Source organism: Gymnoscopelus braueri (genome assembly GCF_963280865.1).
Source record: "Gymnoscopelus braueri genome assembly, chromosome: 1".
In the NCBI taxonomy this organism is placed as follows: Eukaryota; Metazoa; Chordata; class Actinopteri; order Myctophiformes; family Myctophidae; genus Gymnoscopelus; species Gymnoscopelus braueri.
The window spans coordinates 20,523,988-20,537,590 of NC_137603.1; the positions used below are offsets into that span (position 1 = coordinate 20,523,988).

Consider the following 13,603-nt stretch of genomic DNA (forward strand, 5'->3'; position numbering starts at 1 on the left):
ATCTCACACAATTTAGTGTACATTGCACGGACCCAGTGCACGTCATTCCGTGCATAGTCGCTTAGAAAACCAGAAAATCTGTGCATATGTACAACGAGTCCCACGGTGGGCGTAACTGGTTGCAACCCGGAAGCAGAGCAGTCCCCACAACAAAATTTACGTTTCTGTGCCTACATAACTCAAACGGCGCTGAGTAGGCTCAAGGGAACGTGGCTCCAGTTCGCTTGAGACTGCGCGCCTCCGAAATGGTTTAGTCAATGGGGGAGATGCGAGGCGGCTATGCACGGATTTTCGGGTTTTCCAGTTGTCTATGCATGGAATGACACTCTGTGCAATGTAAGTTGTGTGAGATCGGGTTGGTGTGTGTGTGAGTGTGTCAGTGTGTGTGTGTCAAGAGCTAATCTTGCAAACCGCAGGACTGATCAGTGCCATATTATTTCTTGTGCCCATTGCTAGTAGGCCAATTTAGTACCTCCACACACAAAAAAACCCACCAAAATAGCAACTGATTAATGTGATTGTGAGCTATATTTTTTGTTCTGTATGGGATGAGATGTCTGCCTGAACTGTGTGTGCTTGGTATTAATGCATGTGTGTGTGTGTGTGTGTGTGTGTGTGTGTGTGTGTGTGTGTGTGTGTGTGTGTGTGTGTGTGTGTGTGTGTGTGTGTGTGTGTGTGTGTGTGTGTGTGCTTGTGTGTGTGTGTGCATGTGTGTGTGTGTGTGTGTGTGTGTGTGTGTGTGTGTGTGTGTGTGTGTGTGTGTGTGTGTGTGTGCATGTGTGTGTGTGCGTGTTACCTGACAGCAGGGTGAAGGTGACAGAGTAGATGCCGATCTCCTTGGTGGCGCCGTTGCTCTCGGTGTAGGTGATGTCCACCTGGAACTTAACGGGCTTCTGGAACACGGTGGGACCCGCCGTGGACTTGTATTCCGCCCGGAAACTGGTCTGAGAGATCACACTGTGGCTCAGACTGGGGATCTGATGGCAGAGAGAGAGAGAGAGAGAGAGAGAGAGAGAGAGAGAGAGAGAGAGAGAGAGAGAGAGAGAGAGAGAGAGAGAGAGAGAGAGAGAGAGAGAGAGAGAGAGAGAGAGGGTTTGTGAGAAAGATAGACAGGTTGGAAGGTACGCTAAGTAGGGTATTATTGGTCACAGAGATAGCGAGAGAGAGCGAGAGAGAGAGAGAGAGAGAGAGAGAGAGTGGGGCTGGACAATGAGAGATACAAAGAAAGTGAGAGCGAGAGACACAAAGAGGACAGATGAAGACACAGGGATGGACAGACAGAGCAGAGAGACAGACAACAAGAGAGAGAAATATATATTGGCTGGAGGGGGGGGGGGCAGCCATTGGCTCTGACTTGCAAAGACAACAGAGACAAACAAAATTCTGTGTCAAGCCTAGTTGTCTCCACCAGACCACTTCACGTTTAGGCCTATAACTGTTGAACTGTACCGTAGGTCGTACAATCAAAATCTTCTTGCATTTCCCCATTTGTGCCAGACTAGATTGGGCTCGAAACGCAAATAAAAGTCACTAAAAGGAAGCTACAGTGTGTGGTTCTTATTCTCTGCTTTGGCTACTACTTTTTGGGGAACAGCACCTGCCTTTTAAAGGTTTTTGGATGTGCACTGCACAGCCATTTTTGATCCCCAGCCATGAGCTTACAGCTTGGCTCACAACAGTGTAAATTAGGAGGTGAGATACTGACAGGGAGAGAAAGGAGGCAGACAAGGTGCCACCCACCACACCACACTGTTTCACACTATCAGGATCGGACCATCGGCTCTCTCACTCTCAACGAAGGTCAAACCTGCACAGACAGGAGTCTACTACGCGTGTGGCAAGTAGTTGTTGACCTACTACAACACAAACCAATGGGTTTGGAATAAATCTCCACATCATGCAAAACGTGGCGGATAAGTTGGCACAATTCTGTGTGAATGGTTTTCAATTCAACCAGTAATGGTAGAAATGTTACATTTGTATTGATCTCATAGTGTGTGGACAATCACCGATACATGCAACTTAGGACCTTGTGCCCACTCAGCATAAATTGCATGCCTGTCCACCATGGAAGTCAGTCCCCACTTTTGATGTTTCCCACAGTTTGTTCCTTTTCTTTTCCTGTGAAGGATTTCTTTTTTTTGCTTTTTCCCACCGGGAGGACATAGCATTCATTACTACTACTCCTGTTCAACACCCCCTGCTGACAGGCAGCGTCTGTCAGCCCCTACTCTCTGCAGTGGTGGAACTTTACCCCTGTGACCAGGGATGTAGAGCATTTTTGTACCGAATTAACCGAATGAATGTAACAAAAATACTCAAAAAAGTAACAAACCCGGTAAAAAAAAAAAAGATGCTCTCTGCGTCCTTGCCTGTGACACATAAGTTGCTAGTTTCATAAGTTGCTAGTTCTAAAGTTCATATGTCTTGTGTTTGATGCCAACGTAACCTCAGTACAGCAATACACATGAATTTACATTTAATTTAATTTGATAATTGACTGAGGGGAGTGAACAGACATAACAATACAGAAAGGATGAAACAACCATGGACAGAGACAAATCATTCACATGGTCAAATGGTGATTAATTGTAAAGTAACAGATACCAAAGAAAAGGTTTGTTGGAGGTCTTACAGAGAGAAAGGCGTGGACGATGTCTGCCTTTATAGAGCTGAGCGGCTTGTCTCTGATCACAATGAAGATCTGCTCCTCCTTCTCCAGGTTGATGAAGTTGCCGAACCACGACTTCTTAGCCAGCCTGCATGGAGGAGACATGATACCGTCACCATGAGCAGTGGTGTAAAGAAACTAAGTATGTACTTAAGTACAGTTTTAATGGAGTATTTCCATTTTTAGATACTTTATATCAAAGTACTGCACTGAGGTGCTTTTAATTTGTTTGATCTATTCTTTGATCATCATCATCACACTTTGATATATTGTACTTTTTACACTACTACAATTATTTGACAGCTTTAACCCATTAAGACCTGGCACGCATCTGTGTAATTTTTATATTTGAGATAAAAAGACATATTTTACACTTTTGGCTATTAAAAAATAGCAGATCTACAAGTTCATAGCTACGAGCTTGTAGATCTGCTATTTTTGAAAAAAAAAATGAAAATGTGTGCAAATCTTTGAATATATATATATTTTTAAAGCGAACATTTTTAACTAAAATCTTTGCTTCTGGGGGTCCCTGGAACTAAATAAATTGAGATGGGGGTCCGCGGCCAAATACATATCATTTTGGGGTCCTTGACTTGAAAAAATTTGAGAACCATGTAGAAACATGCGTTTTTCAGAAAACTGTTAGGATTTAGGAGACATTAGTAGAATCGGCCTCAGGTCTTAATGGGTTAATCACTTTTCAAATGTAGATTATTAATATAAAACATACAATAACTGATACATTATTATGCATTATTATAGTCAGCTGCATATAAAGTAATTAAAATCAGCCCCACCTTTACAAGTTGCAACATTAAAATGAACATATTAATGTATTACTAATTGAGGAGTGCTGCTCACTGCTTTTACATATACTGTAAGTATATTGTAATGCCTATACTTTTGTACTTTTATTCAAGTAAATGTCTGAATACAGAAGTTTTACTTGTAACAAGAGGAGATCCACATTCACTTTAGTAGACAATCTGAACACGTCTTCCATCACTGCCCAGGAGTCACAGCAGGAATCCTTTAATATGCCTTTTATTAAACATGATTCCATCCTGACAGACATCCTATTGCTGGCAATTTCTTATCTAAACCAGGCTTGAAATGAAGGAAATAATAAGTCACGGTTAGGAGAACTAAAGATTTACAAAACCAAATTAAATTTGGGGCTCGTGTTCAAGTCAGTGACTATAGCTAGAAATGAGTTTAATTCATCAAATTTCCACTACATGAAATAAACTCAATAAGCAAAGCAAATCATAGGGAAACAGTTTGGTGAAACACTTACCACCACTCTAATTAATTTGTTTTTCTTGTCAGTGTCATTATTCCCAGATGGTATCTCATCGTGTTAGAGACAAACAATGAAATAATATCTCTAGCATCCAGAACAATAATCTGTGAGACAAGTGTTGATTTCGTCAACTACCCTTTTTCACTGACGAAAACTACATAAAAACTAAATAAAAACTAACCTACAATGACTAAAACTGAGACTAAATATATTGACAATTTCGTCAACAAATGAAAACTAGACTAAACTGTCAGTGAGGGACTAGTGGAGAAGAGATCCAGTAGAACTAAAAGACAAGTCATTGTATGTTTGATTGCGCTCTCGGGTGTTGCGCTCTGAAAATAGCCGATCTACAAGCTCACAACGCGTCGCAGCGCAACGCGTTGTGAGCTTGTAGATCGGCTATTTTCAGAGTGCAACCCAGTGTAAAATCAGCCATTACGACGCCATCAAGGCACCGCCAAAATACATTTTAGTTGACTAAATCAACAGTAGATTTAGTCGACTATAATCTTATGATATTTAGTCGACTAAAACTAGACAAAAACTAAAACATTTCAGATAAAAAAAATATGACTCAAACTAAATGGAAGTTTATTCAAAAGACTACGAAACAAATTTGCTGTCAAAATCATCACTGATGAGACATCTTGAGGAATGTGACCAGGACGGAGCGCTATGTCCCTGTGTGTACCACTCACTCTGGAGATGAGTCTGGGGTGAGACTGGACATGTCTTCTTGGGTGGGGACTGTGGACCAACAGAGAGACAGGGTTCAACGGTTAGAGAGGAGTAGGGGTTGCCAATCGTCCTTTGAAATAAGGAATTGTTCCCTTGTTTAGAAACTAAAAGACGTGTCCCTTATTGAAAGGGGATAAGGGACACACTTTGTTGCTTATGTTTGGGTATCAATCAATGACACACATCGTTCAAACAGCTCATAAACATACTATAATACACAGGTATAATATACAGGTTGTTAATCACTTGAATTTTAGACTCCAGACTTAGTCAACTGGACCTTAGTGGTCTCTATACTTGGACCACCTTTGTCTGTCTACTCCAAATCTCTTTGCCAAGAATAGCCGATCGACAAGCTCGCAACGCAACGCAACGCAACGTGCAGTGAGCTTGTAGATCTGCTATTTTTGGCTAATGTAGAATATGGATGCTGGGGTTCAATTGGTTAATGTAATAAACAGAAACTGTACATATGCACAGTGAGATTTTTTTCTGGGCGTCCCTTATTTTCTTAGAAATAATGGACGCCCGGCTGGGTGTCCCTTATTTGATTTTCAGGTATTTGGCAACCCGAGAGAGGAGAGAGGAAAGGCTGAGGCTATACACGAATCCACGGAGCACTGCCCTGCGCGCAACCATTGCTGCGGTCTCAGACTCTGTCAGCTGCTGCTGTGGTGTCAGTCAGCTGCAGTCACTGACTGCTCACGTTACTCTTTTACCTGCTTTTTACTAACTTTTACTAACACTAACTTTACAAAAATGTACAGAAAACCGGGACAAACCACCTACGTCAGGTGCCAGTAGGCTAGTTTACGGCTGCTCTGCTAACGTCAACAGACGGACAGAAACGCAGCAGCAACTTGCGCCAACTACAGTGCAGCACTCCGTGGATTCGTGTATATGTTACAGGGTGTTTGGAGAACCAGGGTGATTGAAGAAGGCGCACTCGTTTTTACACAAACATATATGGCCGCGACCACACACACACAGTCAGTCACACACACACACACAAGCGCGCACACACACGCGCTCATGCTTTTTTTGGTTTATTGAAAGCAGGACTGTTAAGATACTTTTATTGTGTTCTGGCTTTTGTTTTACTTTCTCCCTGACACACACACACACACACACACACACACACACACACACACACACACACACACACACACACACACACACACACACACACACACACACACACACACACACACACACACACACACACACACACACACAGTGATCCATGAAAAGAACTATTCTGTCCCTATCGGTTTACAACTCGAACGGCGCTGTGTCGACTAGCAGAGCATCGGCCGGTCAGCGCGGGCACTCGCGCCTGGAGGCGCGAGGGCGCGCCTCCTCGGCCTCAAGCTCTGCTGAGTCGGCACGCCTCCGTCATGGACAAGCGTGTGCGTGTGAACGCGTGTTCAGCGTTCCCCTAGCGTAGCTTCCTGGTTGCTATGTGGGGGGGAACAACAAAAGACAGGTCCGCGTCGGCACATCAAAGCCCCGCCTCTCCGCGTTCTCCTTCTCCTCCTCCTCGGAGGAGGAGAAGGAGGACGGTTTATTACGCGAGGCTCGCGAGGAGGAGGAGGAACCTCCTCCTCGCGAGCCTCGCGTAATAAACCCCCGCATCGCAGCGCCGCGTCCTCCTTCTCCTCCTCCTCCTCGCGAGCCTCGCTAATAAACCCTATCTCGAAAAGCCCCGCCTCGCCCCGAAGCCCCGTGCCTAAAAACGAGCACTCTGTCTTCAATCTACCTGGTTCTCCATTCACCCTGTGACATATATACTATAGACCCCTGGAGTCCCCCCAGGGGTCTGTACAAGGTTCATTCCATCTTCTTTTAACTTCGTTGGTATCTTTCAATAAAATGCAATCCATCATCACAAAACAGCCAATTTGCACACGGATAGGATGGCATGATTCCAAATAGTAAAAACGTTTTTTAACAGTTCTCTCGAGATTTACCAGTGGTACAGCTACACCTTAAATAAAGCCGAAAGGACACGTTTTCCACTCGCTGTAATGGGATGTTATCTCCTTCAAGAAATGACCTGGAGGCTGTGGGGTCGACCGATAAGGCTGGAAGCCATGACTAAATGCAGCTTTTAGCAGCAGAGAGATTATTTGCGCTTACACTCCTCTGGGCCACGAACAAAGTGGCCGTTTGTGCCTGGATGCATCCTCTGCTGCCACAATTATCATATACAGGAATCAGATAACATCAAAACAAAACATATCCTATAGCTGTCGGGTAGAAACCTTCTATGTCCATATTTCTTTTTTTTCTCCTTCATTAATGAACACCCTACTTTGTCGAATGTTGCGCAAAAGTAGTGAAAATAGACAATCTATAAGCTGACACATTGTGAGCTTGTATATCTGCTATTTTCACTACTTTTGAATTGTTCTAAAAGTGAAAGTGGTTATAATTGGATTTAATAATTTAATAATTATTGAACCAATAGCGTGTGACTAAATAATAACTACATTGGCTCCATTGGAACACACACTCTTTCTTTTCCTGAAAAGCAGTGGTGGAAAGTAACTAAGTACATTTACTTAAGTACTGTACTTAAGTACAATTTTGAGGTATCTGTACTTTACTTGAGTATTTCCAATTTCCAATACTTTTACTTCTACTCCACTACATCTCAGAGGCAAATATTGTACTTTTACTCCACTACAATTATTTGAAAACTTTTAGTTACTAGTTACTTTTCATATATAAATTATGATATTATATGATACATTAACCTAGCCTGGTTCCAGACCATAGACCCCGCCCACTCTCTGAGTGAGCTCCTCTTGGTCTGGTGTCATAATGTGAGCCAATAGACCAGGGCCGGACTGGGACCAAAATTCAGCCCTGGCATTTTGGTCCGGACCGGCCCACCACCCCCCGGACCGTTTTGTCAATGGGGGGGGGGGGGGGGGGCGTTGCACTGTTTCAGCCCAGCCCTGCACATGAACTCTGCAGCCGCACTGAGGCCCCTGCTGGAAAGCATCCCAGCCCAAACATTAACATAACTAATAATTGGGCCACACGACCCTGAAATGACCGTAATAATCCTAAAACGGGAGCAAAAATATTTGATTAAAAAAAGTTTTTTTTTTTTTTTTTTTTTTTTTTTGGGTGGCCCAGCGGCCCACTGGCCCGCGGCCCACCGGGCATTTGCCCGGTACGCCAAATGGCCAGTCCACCCCTGCAATAGACCATATTCACACGGCGGCCATATTGGAATTTAACATTGAAAGTGCCACCCCGTTGCCGTGGAAACGGGATGGCACTTCATTGACTTAACACATTGACTGCCAATCACGTAGATCTATGCGAACCGCTTTAAAGCCGCCACGTGCCAATCGCGTAGATCTTACTTTTTTTTTTTCCAATTTCACCCAAAGACCAAGGAGATATGATTAGTTGAAGATCTAGACTCCTATCCACTTCCTTGTTAACTTAAAACTTAAAAAGTCTGTATTTCGGCTCCTGAGTACTTTTTTTTTCCAATGAAAAACTCTGGCACTGGCTAAAAAAATATGAAATAATTCTGGCAGTCAATGTGATGGTCTATGGCTTCACGGTCGAAGAAAAACCTGTCAAATCAGAGTCGGAGGTGGGGGTGGTCTAACGACAAGCCAATCAGCGAATATCTGCTAAAACAAGCTGTGCGATGACGTCAGATGTAGGCGGATCCGTGGATCTCTTGTGATTGGTTTAGGGAAATTTGAATCCCCTCCCCCTGGTAATCGCGGACATTGCAGCCAATATCAGACTGGAGCTCCACGCAGCTTCAGGCTGATAATCAGGCTAACATTAACCACTTTAGCCCTATTTTATACCTAGGCTATTTGAAAATAGCCGATCTACAAGCTCACAACGCGTCGCATCGCGACGCGTTGTGAGCTTGTAGATCGGCTATTTTCAAACATTTTAGCACTTTTACTTTTGGTACTTCAAGTACATTTTGATACCAATACTTTTGTACTTTTACTCAAGTACATTTTTTATTTGGGACTTTTACTTGTAATAGAGTACTTCTACATTTGAGCACTTTTTCCACCACTGCTGAAAAGTAACGTATTTGGAGATTTTTCAAGGTTTCCATCCAGACAGCTATGATATGACCCAGCACCAAACCTGTGGTACCGCTCTCTCTCTCTCTTGCCACACGGTTACCTTGCATTTTCCTGCGGTGGAAGCGTGGCGAGCCCAGGAAGCTGTTCTTGATGGAGTTGAGGCGCGTCCTCCAGGGCAGGCCGCCGATGGAGGGGCTGGGCGGCGGCGTGGGGCTCGGGGTGCCCGCCGGGCTGTCCTTGGGCGTGTGCACGGGGGTGCCTTTGGGGGTGGGGAGAGGGCTGCCCCGGGGGGAGGGGTGGGGAGTCACCTGCGCGATGGATAGACATTTGCCATTGTGGTCAGGGTAGACGTGGTGGGGCCGTCGGAGCGGGGACATGGGGGGCACCGGGGACAGGGGGATGGAGAGCTTGGGGGGCACCGTGAGGGGCGGGTGGCGCCTCACCCGCGGGCTACAGGGGGGGATACAGGGGGCCAGAGGCTGGCAGGGGGTGGAGGGCTCGGACTTGGGCGCGGCGGGCCCTTCCGCCGAGCTGGGCAGCGGGTTGGAGCGGGTGGTCTGGAGGGGCTTCTCGGACATTCGGGGCTTGGCCGGGAGGGTCTGCGTGCGTGGGTGCATGAGGGGAGACCCCATCTTTGGCTGGTAGGAGTTAGGGGTGCGGGGGGGCCCCACCCCGTTAAGGCGGGCCTCGGCGGAGTGGGTGGGGCTGCAGTTGGGGGACTGGCAGAAGTCTGGGGACTGGGGGGGGATGAAAAACCGCCTGACGGGCTGTGATTGGGTCATGCGCCGTTTAGGAGGGCGGCGCCAGTGGGCCAATGGGAAAGCACGGCCACAGCCAGGTGACATAGTACAGTATAATAATATATATATATATATAAGAAAATAAAAACCACCACAGCCCAATAAAAGATATTATTTCCATGAGCAACGCACCAGGAAAGTAAAACAGGATGTGGCAGATGGGTTGAGGAGAGGTGAAGCGAGTGACACAGCAGGCAGGCAGGGGTTTGGTGAGAGTGCAAGAAAGAAAGAACAAAACAAACAAAAACAGAACATGCTATTAGCACAGTGAGCCATGTCAAGAGGACAGCTGTGGCAAACCATTCCTTGAAGCACCGACAGCAAAGTGAACCAGCATCAAAGCTAACCGGTTTAGCTTCACCCTTCGCCAGGGAAAGCAGCCACAATGCATGCACGATGCCATGGAATGAATGAGCTACGGTACTATCACACAGCTCGAGTACTATATGTACTTTAATACATACAGTCAAGTATAACTTATTGCCGTATACTGTGGTATAGTAGAGTATATTATAGTAGAGTGCAGTATAGTATACTATTGTAGTATTGAACACATTATGGTAGTATTGCATGGTGATATAGTGTAATACAATATAGTACAGCCGAGCCCAGTATATATTGCTTTATGTTAAGTGATTACGTAAATTACTTCGAATAATACGTAACTGTGCGTGCAAGTCTGTGTGCCTGTTTTGTATGCCACAGAAATATTACAGTGAATAGCAGGATACACTTTCTAAATAGTTGTTTACTGATCTAAAGCAAACAGGAAGACCCCCCCATATACATTTCTTTCTATCACATTCTTTTACAGTACAGTATGTTATCGAACTTCAACAGACTGCAATAAAATGAAAATCTGACAACATGAAACGTGGGTTCTTGCTGAGAGTTCATTTTAAAATTCCTTGGCTTTAATAGAAAAATAAATGTCAACACAGAGAGCTAGGGGCTGGAAGATTTTGAGTTGCAAATGTAACCTTTCTATTTTGGCTTAGCAGCATTAAGGCACTGATTTCCATTATGAATGCGGTCTCAGGCCTTGAATTCTTGAATCCCCAGTTGCGAGCATCAATGGGGCATCTGTTAAGTGTGAATGCTAATCACTACAGTACATGTCATCTCCAGTTCATAGTGTGTTCTCAGATGGATCCAGTCCCACTTCATTTCTAAGCCACAGACAGACAGAATTAATGCCTTTCCACAACATTGGCTGTTTGTGGAGAGATTTGGTGACAATTAAATTATATGATAACAACGCTGATAACAAGTGATATTTGTATGGGCTTCTTACTTCCTGGTGGGAACATTTTCCGGACCCCCTCAGCCCCACCCCAATTTTGTGAAACTACAAGTGGCTTGCCATGCAAGTGTTGGTGTTTGAGAACAGCAGCGTTCATATGAGACAAGCAGGCTTACAGCCAGGCTAATGATCATATTAGGTAATCTGCATGAGCTGTCTGTGTGGTCGGATGAGAGGAGGCTGTGGTGAATGGGTCGTCACGTGTTTACGATCCGATGGCATAAGCAGTGGAAGACGCAGTGCTAGCGGTGAGGTGCATTGTGGGCCATTGGGCCAGTGGGTAGGTGGGTGAGCCAAGACGGATGGACACTTACCCTGGGACTGCTGAGAGGGCTGGTGGACAGATTGGAAGACGCACCGCTGATGGACCGTGATCTATAAGCACACACAAGCATGCACGCACGCACACAAACACACAAACACGGTCGTAAGTGTAACGCAAGATATGATACACATAATACTCGATGACAGACTTAGAAACATAGCAAATACCACAAAGCCACATTACTTTGCAAACGCACACACACACAAGAACACAACAAAAGTTCAGGAACCAAAGTAGAAGATGTTGAAACTCTTTCTACAGCATATGAATGATTTAGAAATCCTCCCACTGCAGTTAAAAAACCTTTGCTAGTGTGATATCCCTCAAAAAGAATAACGTTCACTCCCTGCAGAGGGAAGTGGAGGGGAGTCGGTTTGCCTAATGAGGATGGCTTTCTAGGAAGTAAACTCATTCTCAGCGGGTTCGCTCCATCTCACACAGACACTTTTATTTAAACTGAAACAAATTTTCTCTATCCATCTTCTCACGCTGCCTTCAGTGTCTCTTTCTCTCTTTTGTAGAAAAAAGTGGACAGTCCACAAGAGAACGCGTGACCAAAGAGGTACAATATTAATTTATCTGTTTGTAACTCTGTGTACAGATCTGTAACCAAATGAACACTGAGGTTTTACTGTGTCAGTCAGCTAAGTGAGTTTGAATGGGTCACGCAGAGAGGTCATGGTACTCTACGATTAAATAAACAAAAAACGTTAAGAAAAAGGACAGGGACAGTGCCTTAGTTTTGCCTATTAATGGTGGCCATTGAACAAAACATGCTAATTTTGGAATAGTAAGCCTTCATGATAGCATGATGACACTAGCTCACAGCTTGTTGTTCTGCCTTTGCAGAGTTTGGGCCCTATTTTGGACCGAAGTGGCTAAAACCACTATTTGGGGATTTAGCATTGCAGCAAGGGGCGTTCCCGTGCAAATGTTGCTACACTATCTTCGGACACCAGCCTTATCCCTAAAACACCTGCGCTACCTGTTACATTATGCATAGTAGGTGTGGTTTGGGCGTTACAATGATAAAACTAATCACCGTGCCAGACGCCATTGCCTTTAAGAGAAGACTGAGCAAGCCGTTATCCCCAGTGCAATCTTACACTCTCTCCCTCTCTGCCCATGGAAGAGCGACGTTGCCTTGGAATACATTTATGTTTGATACACAGAATTATCACTCACACATTTCTGGTTATAGAGAACTTTAAATTACAGCAATCTGCTTGTGTTCTGGATTAATTAAACAAAATGGCCTGGTGCGGTTATAGCAAACGCAGATCAAACGACATTGTATTAGTCTTTGATAAGCTTAACTGGCAACTGCTGATAAAAACACAATTTATTGACACAAGGAATTAACAGTTGATTGCCTTTCAATAAAACCATATTCGATAGACATAAGTATCACCTACATGTTACTGATTATAGAGAATGTTATATTATTGTAATCCGTTCTTTATTTCCTGTGCAATGGATTAATAATGTTGCGTGCACTGAGGTGCTTGGACACTATAGCCGACGTTTGCTTCATACGCTCTAGCCTTTGATTGCCCAGGCAGCCATACTCCCGACATGTCCATTGCAGGCACTTTCTACCAAACCAATTTGGCATAGCGGGTGGTTTTAGAATCCGCTATGTGCTTTCCCAAAAGTGTGTGGGCAAGATAGCAATTTTAGGGATAATGCAACAACACGGCCACGGCCACACCTCCAGGCGCAAACAACGGAGTCGGCATAATGTATAGCGGGTATTGTGGCCGTAAGATACCGTTTAGGGACAGCTGTTTTGTGCGTAATTCTCGGGTAGCGGGTAGCGCTAAGGGGTAAGACGCCGGCCAAGATAGGGCCCTTTGTGTTTGATATTACTGAGGAATAGCCTCATCCGATGCAAAAATGCGGCACGTTTGGCCAGCGGCCATTCGAGGGGGGCATTACAGTCTGCAATTTACGGTAAATTAACATTTGTCCACATGCCAACAAGACACATCGGGGGAGGGAGTCAACAATCTATAAATACTTCCAACCACATCAACACTGTATACACACACACGCACGCACACGCGCGCGCACACACACACACACAAAATTCATCAGCGCACGTGTACTGCATCTATTCTCCTTACAACGAGCCTATCCATTTTTCATTTGCGACTCATTAACTTTTCATATCTCCCTGTCCCTTTCTCCTGCGCCATCGTCCCTCCTCCGTCTGAAGCCCCCCCCCCCCCCCCCTCCCATCGCAACGTCACACGGAGGCCGACGACCACACTGAACATCTCTTTGGGATTTAATTGCCCACGAATGATTTGCCTTTGTTGGAGATGAAAATTGAAACAGTAAATCATGTTTAAATATGCTCGAAGACGCTCTCT

The 13,603-nt window shown here is 44.8% G+C and overlaps 1 protein-coding gene across 1 annotated transcript in view; it reads right to left on the minus strand.

Moving 5' to 3' along the window:
- Nucleotides 1-13,603, minus strand: part of brsk2b (BR serine/threonine kinase 2b) — a gene marked incomplete at both ends in the record, with an annotated part of 128,807 nt that overhangs the window by 7,605 nt on the left and 107,599 nt on the right. Inside the window, 5 exons of the mRNA XM_080444050.1 lie at nucleotides 797-977; nucleotides 2,636-2,759; nucleotides 4,679-4,727; nucleotides 8,901-9,567; nucleotides 11,218-11,278. Coding sequence (XP_080300176.1) covers nucleotides 797-977; nucleotides 2,636-2,759; nucleotides 4,679-4,727; nucleotides 8,901-9,567; nucleotides 11,218-11,278 — 1,082 coding nt within the window. The remainder of the gene's footprint in view (nucleotides 1-796; nucleotides 978-2,635; nucleotides 2,760-4,678; nucleotides 4,728-8,900; nucleotides 9,568-11,217; nucleotides 11,279-13,603) is intronic.